This window comes from Gopherus flavomarginatus, chromosome 3, assembly GCF_025201925.1.
Source record: "Gopherus flavomarginatus isolate rGopFla2 chromosome 3, rGopFla2.mat.asm, whole genome shotgun sequence".
In the NCBI taxonomy this organism is placed as follows: Eukaryota; Metazoa; Chordata; order Testudines; family Testudinidae; genus Gopherus; species Gopherus flavomarginatus.
In genome coordinates this window covers 24021467-24036366 of record NC_066619.1, presented here as the reverse complement: position 1 = coordinate 24036366, position 14900 = coordinate 24021467, and the positions used below count along the sequence as shown (strand labels likewise).

Below are 14900 nucleotides of genomic sequence, written 5' to 3'. Positions count from 1 at the left end.
CTACGCTTACTATATTTTAATACTGTATATAATGTATAACTTATCATGTGCACTTGTACAAAGATAATTGTAATGGTATTACTGGTACATACAATGACGTATACAATACTGTCGGTGCAAAACAAATGAACGTGTTTCGCCCAGAAGAAAGGGCGGAAAGTGCACGTGCAGGATTATAGGCAATACGTCAATGGCTTCTTTACCTCTTCAGGCTCTGGAATAGTGGCGGAAGGGGACAAACTACATTTCCCATCCCTCCGCTGCCCATCCCGCGCATGCACATTCTCATTGCGGCACCTTTCCCCAACGCCAGCGAGCCAGCGGCGACATCGCGCGCGATGGCAGGATGAACGGGGACTACATCTCCCATCAGCCCCGAGTGCTCATCCGGCGCCTGCGCAGCACTCAGGCCTGCTCGCACAACACTCCGTCGTTGTTGAGGCCGTAGGTGGGTGGGGGGAAGGGAGAGTGAGAGAGCGAGCGAGTGCGAGCGCGCGCGGCGGTGAGGAGGGAGGGGGTGAGAGTTGAGAGTTCAGCGGCTGCCGCCACTGCTGCTAGCCCGGACTCATGATTCCCATATGCCCGGTAGTTTCCTTCACCTATGGTGAGTACACCACTCGGGTGGGGCGGGGGCGGGGGACAGCGGCTGCGGGCCGCGCGCGCGGGGGCTGCCTGAAGCGTCGTGTCTGATCTCGCTCGCTCTCTCTTTCTCCTCCCTCCCCGCCGGGCCTCCCGCCATGGCCCCGACCGTCGCCGCTGCCTCGCCGCCGCAGTGCCCAGCCGGCTGGGGGAAGATGCCAAAATGGCCACCGGCAACTACTTTGGATTCACCCATAGCGGGGCTGCTGCCCAGTATAGGTAACCGAGCGCCCCGCCCTTCGCCTCCCTCTGCCGGCTCGGGTGGGTCCGTGCTTGGCCCCTGGCGCCCGACCCCCGCGTGCGTGCGCCCAGCCGGGGCCCCTTGCCAATCCCGCACCCCATGTGGGGCCTCTCCCCGCGGCCCCCACGTGCCTGGGATTCCTCCGCCGCGTGCGGCAGGGCCGGGGCCTCCCCGATCCGGTGGTGGGCGGAGCGGAGCTGGGCTCCGTGCGGAGGAGGAGTAGCAGCTCTCTAGGCCATTAAATTAAAATGGCCACTTAGTCTGCGACGCCAGGGAAACTGAGCTGCCTCCTCCTTTCTCACCCTCCCCGATAGAGGGGATTTTATTTCCCCTTCCCTCCTCCCCACACATGGTGGGAGAGTCTTTGTTACGCTGCAGAATCCACTTGTCCTCCTCCGGTGGTGGGAGGTGGGTGAATGAAGGAGAGTTTAAAGCACCAGGAACATGCGGTGAAGGAGGGTTAGTTTTCCACAGAGATATGCTCCGAAACAAAATCCTCCTTTTTCGAAGGGGTAGAGAGGAAAGGCCCTTAAAATCTATTCCCACTGAAAGTCTCTACTCAAATATATGAGACTTGAAGTTCCTGTAGTGGAGTTTAGAGTATAACTGTACATATCGCTTACAGATAAGGCGGAGAAAACACTTCGATAAAACATTAACATGTCCATAGTTATAATTATGTGGACTGATCTTTTAGCTAAGACTTCTTTGTCAGCACTGTCTACTGATAGTGGCAGAATTTGGTAACGTGATCTGACGGGTTGGGGTTCTTGTTTGTATTACAGCAGCATCCTCTGGACCTAATCAGGGGACAAAACCAATTTTTACTAAGAGCTGTGCAGGCCTTCCCTTTAGGAGTCTGTTTTATTCACCTATGTCTTGTTGCTAACTAATAGCTGAGGGGGGGTTGAGATTATCTGATGCTAATACAATTGTGTTCGTATAGATTAGCTGTATGCATAATATAACTATTTGCCTAACTGATGATTTGGGGAAGGTTTATTTTTAAAAGAAACCTTGAGATCATTCAAAATCTGTGGTGCCTATTTACCAAAATGTATCACATGCAGAGACACTTAAAATAACTCAAAATAGAATAATGGATATTGGAAATTAGAGATGATTGCTTCCATTCTCCCCTGGAAGTACAGAATTAAAACATAAAATGTGAGATATCAGCTCTTAATGCAAAGAACCTCCCTCACTAAATGAGTAAGACTTGGTAGGTCTGCCAGTTATGTATGCACAGTAAGCATACATGGCATTTAACAATTACAGTCATATTTGTAAATGACTTCCTGAGAGAATTGCAACAATCCTTCACCACCCTGAAGAAAAAGTGTAAACACTTCTCTTAATTCTGAATAACAAACACTGTTCTAATACAAAACAAAAAAATTTTTTTAAATGAATCCAAACTTGCAGTTCTACAGTTTTGAACTGTAAACTAACATAAAATAATAATCTTTTCATATTGGTTGTGGGGAACTTAGAGTTGACAAGATGAGAGCTTGAAAGAGTTAGGTTTGGAATTTCCCATTGAAGCACACAGTAAAACTTCTTCACTGCAAAAGGGTGAGACTTTAAAAATTGATTCTGTAATTAATTCTAAATAGAATCATAGGAATTAGTGATAGAACAGTCCTATTTGATTGTGTTCCGCTCGCAAATGCAAGATATTGTTTCATAGATATATTAGTGTAGGAATCTCCTTCCACTAAATTAATTAGTATCAGAGGGTAGCCGTGTTAGTCTGGATCTGTAAAAGCAGCAAAGAATCCTGTGGCACCTTATAGACTAACAGAGGTTTTGGAGCATGAGCTCATGCTCCAAAACCTCTGTTAGTCTATAAGGTGCCACAGGATTCTTTGCTGCTAAATTAATTAGATTTCACAAATATGGATGTGAAATGAGATAAAGTAAGCAGTATTCAACACACCCTTTGTATACAAGACAGATTAAGATTAAAAGACTTTAAATGTTGTGTTGGAAAGACACCGCCAAAACCAAAAATCCATCACAAAAGGAAGAGATTCCAAACAAACTTGCCTAAAAATGAATATCTTCCAAGGGACTTTACTTCCCAAGTGAATAAGACTCAGCAGGTCCATAGTAATTTATTTATAGAACTGTACATGTCACTCTGCAATATTTGAGAAAGACAAGGTGGCGAAGGGCAATTCAGCAGAAGTACTAACATGCTCTTTACACTAAAATAAAAAATAACCCTACATGGGCTGATTACCCTCATTCAAAATGTTCCAATTTATCTTAAGTATATCTCTGAAAGACACAAAGAATAAAAATAAAGCTTGCGTCAGTGGAGTATAAGACTTCAAAAACTAGGGTTACAGAAATTACAGAGAGAATAAATCTACTTATTTGTTAATCTGTTGCTGGGAAGGTACAGGATTTAATACCTGGGCAGAGGACATATCAGCAGGTCTTAAATAAAGATGGACAAAATCATGAATTGTTGAAGACTAACTCACATGTTTGAAATCTAAGACTTCAACTGATTGCCCCGTAGCAGTTATGACTAAATGCTTTGTTACCTGCTTTGCATCAATACTAGTCTATTTGGACATTTAAAAAGTGGCCCATCCCATATTAATGTAATGTAATGCATTAATGTAGCTAATTCTTGTAATAAGTACCAAAATGCCCATCCCACTAATAAATATACATCAAACACATAATTACATAATCTTTCATGCAGACATAAGTCAGACTTTTCCAACTCTTTAAAAATAATCACTCAAAACTCTGACCAGTTGGGACAACATTAAGGCTAGATCCTGGAAAAAGATCCGCATGGGCTATTCTTTATGATTGTGTTTAGTCCCATTGACTTCACTGGACATGGATGAAGTTACAAGGGTCTCTTTACGTGAATCTGAGCCTTAATTATATTTTCAAATATCTCAAAATACAAATTAAAACTTAACATCTCTCACTGAAAACATCCAAAGCAAAATAACTTTTCATCCCGAGAGAGACTAAATAGTTCTACATTTGTCAGGTGCTGGGGGGTGTCTTTCCCTTTAATTCAGAACAGATTTTTAAAATGAGACCAAGTACCAACACTGATTAAATATACAGGTTTTTCAACAGAAAAATGATGGATATATTACATAAGAACTACTGTGTCAAAGTATAAATAAACTAGGTAATTCCTCAGTTTATTAAAATTGATGACAAAAAGTTAGAGGAAGATGAAAATGTAACTGGAATAGAAATTGTTTGTGTGCTATCAGTATTGCTGTGAACCTAGTTTATTGCCTAATCTAGCTTCATTTCATAACTAAATATTAATATTCTTTGTATGACAGGTGAATCAAAAGTATTTTAAAAAATCTGAAATTAATACATACTTATTTTTAAATAATACAAAAGTAGAAGGTGAAGTAAAAGTCTTTTTAGGAGTGAGGGCCTGAGTTCAGGTAGTTCAAGATTACTGTGTTGTGCAGCTGTTCATAACATCACTTACACATAAAACTATGGAACACAGTGTACCTCCCTGAACTGATTAGGTGATTAAAAAAGCATAGAAGTCCCTTATGTTGATAAGTAGGAGATGAAGTAAGATTTTGAACATACAATACGTAAACCAGCTGCAAGTGTACATTTGTAAACTGAAGGCAGACAAGGAAACGGGCAAAGTGCCCACATTTCTCTCACACAAATAATGGAGAAGTGTTTTTATTTCCTTCACTCTTATACCACTACTTATAATTTCCTACTGCCCATTAGTCATTTCTATATAGCCTTCATTCAAAACCATTTATGCAAACTTTATAGTTGTAACATTACAGTTTACACTGGAAAAACATTACATTATTGAAATGACCAATTTAAGGTAACTGCTATAGATACTCCATTAGCTTTATAGTTTGTACATTCTGTTAATGGTACTGTCACACACAAATTCAGTTTACAGACTTTGATTTGCAATGTAAAACTCTTTCAACATTTAAAGAAATATTAACATAAACTATGATGGGATATGTTGGGAGTTCATAAGTACATATGGTACCTTGTGAAGCAATCCTTCCCATTTGTGGCCCTGAGCTCCCTGATGCACTATTTGCCCAGGTTCTTATATCGGCACCTATCACCATTGTATCTGAATGTGTTGAGTATAAATGACAATAGCATAATCACTTCCCTGCTGACAAGAGGCAATGTTAGATTCCTGTTTTAATTACTGTTGACTGTAGAAGTGTGTCTCTGTTGGTGTGTGAGAGAGGGTACTATTGAAGGAAAGCTTAAGCAAAGAAGTAGGGTTTTCATTTGGCTCCAAATATGATGAAGTTAGTGATATTCCTTATTTCATGTGGCATTAAGTTCCAAAGTCTTGGTCTGGCTTCTGTGAACATCTTGCATCTTTCACTGTTGGTTAACAGTGTCACTGTTTCAGTAAAAGAGGTCATAGCTACAGAGAGAGAGGCAATTTTTCAAACTAGAACTAGTTCAGTGACCGTGAACAGGACTATATTCCCTCAGTGCAGAGAGTAGTGAACTGGTAAGATGATCTTTCTTAGAGCTTTCTCATATTTAGATAAAAAAATAATTGTTTTGATCTGTGCTGCACTTAGCTGTAGCCAGAATTGGGTGAGATCTTCTGGTGAGCCACAGATGAAAGAGAGCTCTTTTAACACTGTGACTATTTCAGTGTTCAAGTGCAGAGCAGAATCTACAAGACCCTAAGGCTATAGAATAATTGAACAATCTGACATCAAATGCCTTGGATGGATTGGGTTGTTGTATTGGAGAAGTCGCCTTCATATTTTCCTCTTCTTGCTAGCATTACCTCTGTCTTGTCTGGGTTCAGCTTCTGCCACAAGACATTGAGAAATCTGTGAAGTGCTGCACTTAGGGCTCTAACGTACAGCCCTAAATGGACCAGCTAGCTGAGGTTGAAAGTACCAATAAATGTCGGAGGTTTTTGTGGGTGAACAAAAGTGGCAGGCGGGAGGGGATTGTTAGGGGCACCACTTTAGTAAGAACTCAGGTTAGCTCTGTAGTGAAGAAATGCCCTTAGACTTTGACTTCACTGCTTTAAAGAAAAATAGTATGTTTTTTTTATGGTGGAATAAGTAATGCACATTGGCTGTCCTTCCGTAAAATCTTTATGGAGACAAGGTACCTGTAGTTATTTACTGCAAGGTAAACTAGGAGAAGGCTTGACATGGGCAGAGGAAGTATAGTGTTGATCTTCTCTAGCTACCTTGTGATTAAAAATTACAGGTACATTGTCTCTACTGGGATTTTGCTTGAGGTTAGCTACCTTGCATGAATTACCTTGGGGTTAATTAAAAATGAATAAGTAAAAATTTTCTTAACTTTTTGTCAATGAAGACATAAAGGAGATGAAGGGGTTTTTGGGGGGCTCATTGTCATCCACTCTCCAGTCTACATCACCCTGGCATACAGACCCACAAACACCGTTATACCTCACTGGAATCTTCTTGTGCACTTTAACTGTTAAAGTTTTGCATGAGTGCATGTATCAATGCACAGATATCTTTAAGTGCTAGAGATTTGAGAACTTGTCAGATTTCTGTTGGAGTCTGGACAATGAGCTAGAGGGAGGGAGTCTCATGACAGAAGGTGCCTGCTTAGCAAAGTTTAGATTTTTAGCTGAGCAAGCAACTTCAGTGCAAGAGTTCTTCTCTCTTAGGGCTTGTCTACATCACAAAGTTGCAGCGCTGATGAGGGGGTTACAGCGCTGCAACTTAGGAGGTGTACACATCTGCAGGGCATCACCAGCGCTGCAACTCCCTGTTTGCAGCGCTGGCCGTACTCCCGTTTTGTCTCGGGTGTAGAGGATCCAGCGCTGGTGATCCAGCGCTGGTAATCAAGTGTAGACACTTACCAGCGCTTTTCTTGACCTCCATGGAATAAGCAGGTATCCCAGCATACCTGAGGAAGCCTCTGGTAATCAAGCTGGTCTCCTTCCCTGGTTTGCTCTCGTGTTCCCCGAACCCCGAGCAAGCAGGTCTCCTTCCCTGCGGTTTGCAGGGGGGTTCGGGGAACGCGAGAGCAAACCGCGGCGAAGCTGGTCTCCTTCCCTGCGGTTTGCAGGGGGGTTCGGGGAACGCGAGAGCAAACCGCGGCGAAGCTGGTCTCCTTCCCCGGTTTGCTCTCGCGTTCCCCGAACCCCCGTGCAAGCAGGTCTCCTTCCCTGCGGTTTACAGAGGGGTTCGGGGAACGCGAGAGCATACCGCGGTGAAGCTGGTCTCCTTCCCCAGTTTGCTCTCGCGTTCCCCGAACCCCCCTTGAAGCCGCCCAACAGCGCTGCAGTGTGGCCACATCTAACACCACTTGCAGCGCTGGTTGCTGTAAGTGTGGCCACTCTGCAGCGCTGGCCCTATACAGCTGTAACAACCAGCGCTGCAAAATTGTAGATGTAGACATACCCTTACTCTGTACTTTTCTGGGGCAAGAACATCTATGTATAATAGTAATGGCAGTAAAGTAGTTCAGTGCATCAAGTTTTCAGTGCATAAATCTATGTGTAGTCTATTGTAGTGTCTTGGCTGATGATGTTCCAGTTAATAATGATCATTACAAATAACTTTTATTTATATGTAGCTTTGTTCTAAACCATACTGCTTGCAAGCATCTATGTGCATGTGATTTTGTGGGTTTATAGTCTGTATCTTTAGAAATTACACATTGGTATCTTGTTTGCATTTTGTCAAACTGGGATTGAAAAATCATGACTCACTACTTGCAGGTTTGAAAAATACGGTTATTTCTGAGGGTTGGACACACACTTTTTTTCTTTAGAATAAATTTGTTTCCTTAGAAGCAGCTTACTAAAGTTAGAGTTTAGAGGTGGCAAGGACAAAATAAGCTGCGTACAGAAGTCCATATTAAGCCTTAACTTCTGAGTTGGCAGCAGCAATCCCCAATGTAGTCCATGTTTAAAACTTTACCTGCTACACCTCTACCTCGATATAACGCTGTCCTTGGGAGCCAAAAAAATCTTAACCGCGTTATAGGTGAAACTGTGTTATGTTGAACTTGCTTTGGATCCACTGGAGTGCGCAGCCCCGTCCCCCCTGGAGCACTGCTTTACTACGTTATATCCAAATTTGTGTTATATCAGGTGGCGTTATATTGAGGTAGCGGTGTATTTAAATGCAACAAATTCTAGGGTGAAACAACTTAATGGTGCCCAGAAAAAAAACGACACCATACTTTGGGACGGGAAATATAGAATGTCTTATCAAATTGACTGGAATTTTTCATGTTGATGGAGCCTCTTGCACTGTACAGTAAGCCTACGTTTTTCAGTATCAGTGCCAAACAGGAAGTATCTTCAGAGTTGATGTTTTTATTATGCTCATATAAATTCTTAATGTAAAAAAAATTGTAAAATAAAATGTGATGCATCTACTAGGCAGAGTACCACAGCCATTGTTTTTCCTTTCTCCTGGGCAGTTATGGTATGGTATCAAATACCACTACTGGCAAAAGATTCTTTCATAAAATCAGTGACTGTATAGGAAGGAGATATCATCGCTGAGTTCTCCGTGTACAGCTGCAGTCAAAAAGGAAATCTATCAGGATGCATAAAGAATGGGATGGAGAAAATATGCTAAAATCAGTGGTTTGCCTTCATCTGGCATACAACGTGCATTAATGGTCATTCCATCTTAAAAAGAATTACAGAATTAAATGTGATTCAGAAAAGGGCAACAAGAATAATAGCATGGAGAAGCTCATAAAAATTGAGACGCTTAGATGTGAAAGGTGATCACTAAGAAGGGACATGATAAAATTATGCAAAATAAATGGTAAAGAAGATACAGTGAGAGCTTCTATTTTTTCTCTCTCATACTGCAAGAACGAAGTATTCAATTAAAAGGTGGGAAAACTGATGAAAGGAAACACCTTTTCATTCAATTCCTAATTAGACTGTGGAACTCATTGCTATAGAATGTCATTGAGACCAAAAATATAGCAAAATTCAAAGGAGGATCGGGCATTTATATGAATGATAAAAATATCTGAAGTAGTTATAACAGCATTTTGGAAGAGAGAAACACTTCATATGTTGGGGATTAGAATGATATTTTCATGAGGGGACAGGTTATTCCACATCTACGTAGGTAGTTCTTGGACATTCCTCCAAGGCATCTCGGATTAGTGTGGCAGACAGGATACTGGACTAGTTGGATGGTGTGTTTGATCCAGTATGACACTTCCTATATTTCTTGAGGCTTACCCTTGGAAATACAGCTGAACTTGGTCATCCACAGAGTAGAATAAAGTCTCTCTCATTTTTTCCCAAAATGTAGTACCTTTTCAAATGTTGGGGGTGTTTTTATAGCATAGAAAACAATCACTTCTGCTATAATCCTTATAAAAAGATGCATCGACATTAACGTTTGATAGTCGTTTATTAATAACTCATTTAGTGACTGTTTCCAAGAGGAATTTCGTCTTTCTCCTGGCAGGAGAGCACCTTTATGAGACTTATTTTGGAAGTCCTGTTGTCTGAAGGAGTTTGGGTAGAGTCAAAATTTGCTTAGTTCCAACCTTAATTATAAAGCAAAATAATATTTCCATAAGACTAAAATTGTAAAAATAATTCAGTCGTTTGATTGCCTTTAGTTTGATAAGAGCTCTTTCAGCACTCAGATTTGTAGACAAATGGAGTGACAGCAACACTAAAGTTTATTGCATGCAAGCACACATTAGATTAACTCTTAGCACATTGTATCTCAGGGGTAGGCAACCTATGGCACGCGTGCCGAAGACGGCACTCACACTGCCTGGGTCCTGGCCACCGGTCCGGGGGACTCTGCATTTCAATTTAATTTTAAATAAAGCTTCTTAAACATTTCGAAAACCTTATGTACTTTACATACAACAGTAGTTTAGTTATATATTATAGACTTATGGAAAGACACCTTCTAAAAACGTTAAAATGTATTACCGGCACGTGAAACCTTAAATTAGAGTGAATAAATGAAGACTCGGCACACCACTTCTGAAAGGTTGTTGACCCCTGTTGTATCCTCTCACAGAAATAGTATATAGACCATATTCTTTCTGAAAAGTGAGCTGCTTTTCCAGAAATTGCTGCAGATTTAAATAAGTTTACTAATGTATATTCTGCCCAGTTAGTTCATAGATGCCTTAAATGTAGGCATCAAAGACTCCTCAAGCTTGCTTCCCAAAAAGTTGTTTTCTGACCAATCAGATCAGAGACTTTGCAAGACAATAAATGTTGCGTTAACATTGTCATTAACAATAGTTAATAAACCACAGTACTTTCTAACCCTAAAAGACCTGCTTTTGTGCTGCAAGAAGTCCACATTTTGCTTTCAGGTAAGGCCAATATCAGGGAAGAAAACGGGGCAAGGTTATAGTGGGCCCCATTTTGTTAACTGATCTATTGATAATATGTTGTTAATCAGAAACCCCAATTTACCATTCTGTGGTTTGGCAGGGTCCCGCCTCATGATCAAAGCCAGAAGTATTGGAGTCACTATGAGGGTTCTGATATCAACAGCAGAGACACTGTCAGTTAGGAAAGGTCTCTTGACTTTATAACATTTGTATTAGGGCTTTTATTAGCGATTAAAAAAATTAATTGCGATTAATTGGACTGTTAAACAATAATAGAATACCATGTATTTAAATATTTTGGAGTGTTTTTTACATTTTCAAATAGATCAATTTCAATTACAGCACAGAATACAAAGTGTGCAGTGCTCACTTTATATTTATTTTTATTACAAATATTTGCACTGTAAAAAACAAAAGAAATAGTATTTTTCAATTCACCTAATACAAGTAATGTAGTGCAGTCTCTTTATCGTGAAAGTTGAACTTACGAATGTAGAATTATGTAAAAAGCAAACCTGCATTCAGACACAAAACAATGTAAAACTTTAGAGCCTGCAACTTCACTCAGTCCTACTTCTTGTTCAGCCTATTGCTCAGGCAAACAAGTTTGTTTACATTAGCAGGAGATAATGCTGCTTGCTTCTTGTTTACAATGTCACTTGAAAGTGAGAACAGGTGTTTACATGGCATTGTTGTAGCTGGCATCACAAGATATTTACTTGCCAAATGCGCTAAAGATTCAAATGTCCCTTGATGCTTCAACCACCATTCCAGAGGATGTGTATCCATGCTGATGATGGGTTCTGCTTGATAACAATCCAAAGCAGTGCAGACCAATGCATGTTCATTTTCATCATCTGAAATCGGATCACTGAGTCAGATGTCACCATCAGAAGGTTGATTTTCTTTTTTGATGGTTCGGATTCTGTAGTTTCGGCATCAGAGTGCTGATCTTTTAAGACTTCTGAAAGCATGCACCACACCTCATCCCTCTCAGATTTTGGAAGGCACTTCAGATTCTTAAAGCTTGGATCGAGTGCTATAGCTATCTTTAGAAATTTCACATTGGTATCTTCTTTGCATTTTGTCAAATCTGCAGTGAAAGTGTTCTTAAAATGAACAACATGTGCTGGTTCATCATCTGAGACTGCTATAACATATACATGGCAGAATGCGGGCAAAACAGCAGGAGACATACAATTCTCCCCCAAGGAGTTCAGTCACAAATTTAATTAACACATTTTTTTTTACACACATCATCAGCATGGAAACATGTCCTCTTAAGGATGGCCAAAGCATGAAGAGATGTATGAATCTTCAGCACATATGGCATGTAAATATCTTGCAACGCCAGCTACAACATTGCCATACGAATGCCTGTTCTCCCTTTCTGGTGGTGTAAAGAAGTGGGTAGCATTATCGCCCGTAAATGTAAACAAACTAGTTTGTTTTAGCGGTTGGCTGAACAAGAAATAGGACTGAGTGGATTTGTAGGCTCTAAACTTTTACATTGTTTTATTTTTGAGTGCAGTTATGTAACAAAAACCCCTACTTTTGTAAGTTGCACTTTCATGGTAAAGAGATTGCGCTGCAGCACTACAGATATAAAGTGAGCACTGTACACTTTGTAGTCTGTGTTGTAGTTTAAATTGATATATTTAAAAATGTAGAAAAACATCCAAAATATTTAATAAATTTCAATTGATATTCTATTGTTTAACAGTGTGATTAACCACGATTAATTTTTTTGTGTTTAATCATGTGAGTTAACTGCGACTAATCGACAGCCCTAATTTTTATTAACACAGGTAGCAAAATCACAGATGCTCCAACCCAGCGAAGTGGTCAGAGATCATAGAAATATAGGACTAGAAGGGGCCTCAGTAGGTCATTTAATCCAGTCCCCTTCATTGAGGCAGGATTAAGTATTATCTGTTCCATCCCTGACAGATGTTTGTCCAACCTGTTCTTAAACTCCTCCAGTGACAAAGATTCCAGGGCCTTTGTAGGCAATTAGTTCCAGTGCTTAACTACTTTACAGTTAGGAAGCTTTTCCTACTGTCTAACCTAAATCTCCCTTGCTGCAATTTAAGCCCATTACTACTTTTCCTGTCCACAGTGGATAAGGAGAACAGTTTAACACCTTCCTCTTTATAAAAACCTCTTACATACTTGAAAACTGTTATGCCCCACTCGGTCTTCTCTTCTCCAGACTAAACATACCCAGTTTTTTTAAAATCTTTTCTCATGGGTCATGTTTTTGAGACTTCTAATCCTTTTTGTTGCTTTTCTTTAGACTTTCTCCAGTTTGTCCACATCTTTCCCAAAGTCGAGTGGCCAGAGTTGGACACGGTTCTACAGTAGAGGCCTAATCAGTCCTGAGTAGAGAAGAATAATTACTATTTGTGTCTTGCTTACAACACTCCTGCTAATACATCTCAGAGAATGTTTGCTTTTTTTTCAATATTATTACACTATTGACTCTCATTAGGTTTGTGATCTACTATAACCCCCAGATTCTTTTCTGCAGTACTTCTTCCTGGGCAGTCATTCCCATTTGTGCAACTGATTATTCCTTTCCAAATGAAGTACTTTGTATTTGTTCTTGTTGACCTTCATCCTGTTTATTTCAGACCCATTTCTCCAGTTTGTCAAGATCATTTTGAATTCTAATCCTGTCCTCCAAAGTGCTCGTAAACCCTCCCAGCTTGGTTTTGTCTGCAAAATTTATAAGCTTACTCTTTATGCTGTTATCCAACTCATTTATGAAGATATTGAATAGAACTGGATCCAGGACCGATCTCTCTGGGACCCCACTCAATATGCCCTTCCAGTTTGATTGTGAACCATTGATAACTACTTAGAGTGTGCTTTTCCATTCAATTGTAGGTTCCTCTAGGTTATATTTCTGTAGTTTATTTGAGAGACAGTCATGTGTGACCGTATCAAAAGCTTTACTAAAATTGAGAGAGATCATATCTACTGCTTCCCCCCTATCCACAAGGCTTGTTACCCTGTCAGTGAAGGATATTAGGTTGGTTTGACATGATTTGTTCTTGACAAATCCATGTTGACTGCTGCTTGTCACCTTATTATCTTCTTGGTGCTTACAAATTGATCATTTGCTCCTTTATCTTTCTGGGTACTCTAGTCTACAATTCCCTGGGTTTCCTTATCCTTTTTATAGATAGGTAGTATATTTGCCTTATTCATCCTCTGGGATCTCTCCTGTCCTCCATGAGTTCTCGGGAGATAATTGCTAATGGCTCAGATCTCTTCAGCCAGTTCTTTATGTATTTTAGAATATAGTCCATCAGGCCCTGCTGACTTGAAGACATGTAACTTCTCTAAATAATTCTTAACTTAGGCTATGTCTACACTATGGACCTTGCAGCTGCACTGCTATATGCTCCTGCTGGCATAATTAAACCACTCCCAAGGAGTGGTGGTAGCTGTGTCAGCAGGAGACTGTCACCCGCCAAGGTAGCGCTGCCCATACTGACACTAATTGTAGAGGTTTTTAGAGGCTGGTAGTGTTATTCCATTTGCATTGTGTATGCTCCATCCCCACCCAGATTCTTTGTGCTGACTGTGGAGCCCTGCTGATCAACTCCTCCCCCTCCCTCCCAGCGCCTCCTGTGCACCAGGGAACAGCAGGGATGAGGCAGAAAGAGGTGGGGAAGAGTGGGTTGGGAAGAGGTGGGTGAGACTTTGGGGGAAGGGATGGAATGGGGGCAGGACCTGGGGCTGTGCAAGGGAACTTTGGGGGTGGGGGGGTTTCAGAAATTTTTTAAAATCAAAATGGGGGTCCTTGGATTGCTAAAGTTTGAGAACCGCTGCTATATATGACTTTTTCTATTTATGTTCCTCCTAGGAGTCACTGTGGCACTAGAGCTGAGAGTGAGGAGATTGTATCTCTCCTGTGCTTTCAGTGCTCCAGGTGTGATTGTGCAGGCAGTGTGAAGGACATTGAGGAAGCTGAGGATAATAGAGGTGGACAGGCACGGGCTAGCAGCATAGGCTGAAGGGTTAGGAATTGGCTGGGTTGGACTTAAGCAAACTAAGGGGTGCAGGCTGAGTAGGACAATGGAAGTAGAGGGAGATGGGGACAGGCTCTGTGGGGGAGACTTGGAGAGAAGCAGAGAGGCTAGATATAGTCATACTAGGGGAACCTGGAGGCTGGAGGAGATGGGTCAGAAAGGTCTGTAATGGCTGGAATATGTTTCCCTCCTAAACTTGAACTAGAACCCAGAATTACAGTGTGCATGTCATCCTCTCTCTCTCTCTCTAGTGGCTGGTCCAACGCAGAGTATAACAGCCTACTTACTACTGTTACCAAATACCTTGTTAACTCAAGTAGTAGAGGTCTGTGCTGTGGGTCTAAAGATTGCAGCCCTGCTGATTACCTACACGGGGGCCAATCTGGTTCCACATGGTGCTGTTTTTTAATTAGTATTTGTTTTTAAATGGGAAATAAGTCTGATTTATATGTAAAAAAGTGCTCACTGAAAATAAGGATTTTTTCATTCTTGTTTGACCATCTGTCTACTTTTTCTCCTGAGTACTATGTTCCTGAAAAAAAAAGTCTCCCTTTTGAGAGTCCCTGATATCCTGCCCTTAAGAAAATTGTCTAAAACACATAGGTGACTTT

At 41.0% G+C, this 14900-nt stretch overlaps 1 protein-coding gene across 3 annotated transcripts in view; it reads left to right on the top strand.

Annotated features, from left to right (window-relative positions):
* The first annotated feature begins 358 nt into the window (after positions 1 to 358).
* ZFR (zinc finger RNA binding protein) overlaps positions 359 to 14900 on the top strand; it is a 52387-nt gene continuing 37845 nt past the window's right edge. For 2 of the 3 annotated variants that reach the window (XM_050944664.1, XM_050944663.1), the window contains exons 1-2: positions 364 to 604; positions 774 to 858. In XM_050944664.1, the coding sequence (XP_050800621.1) occupies positions 568 to 604; positions 774 to 858 (122 nt within the window). In that variant the 5' untranslated portion in view covers positions 364 to 567. Of the gene's footprint in view, positions 605 to 773; positions 859 to 14900 lie in introns of all 3 variants that reach the window. The other variant, XM_050944665.1, reaches the window with a different exon arrangement.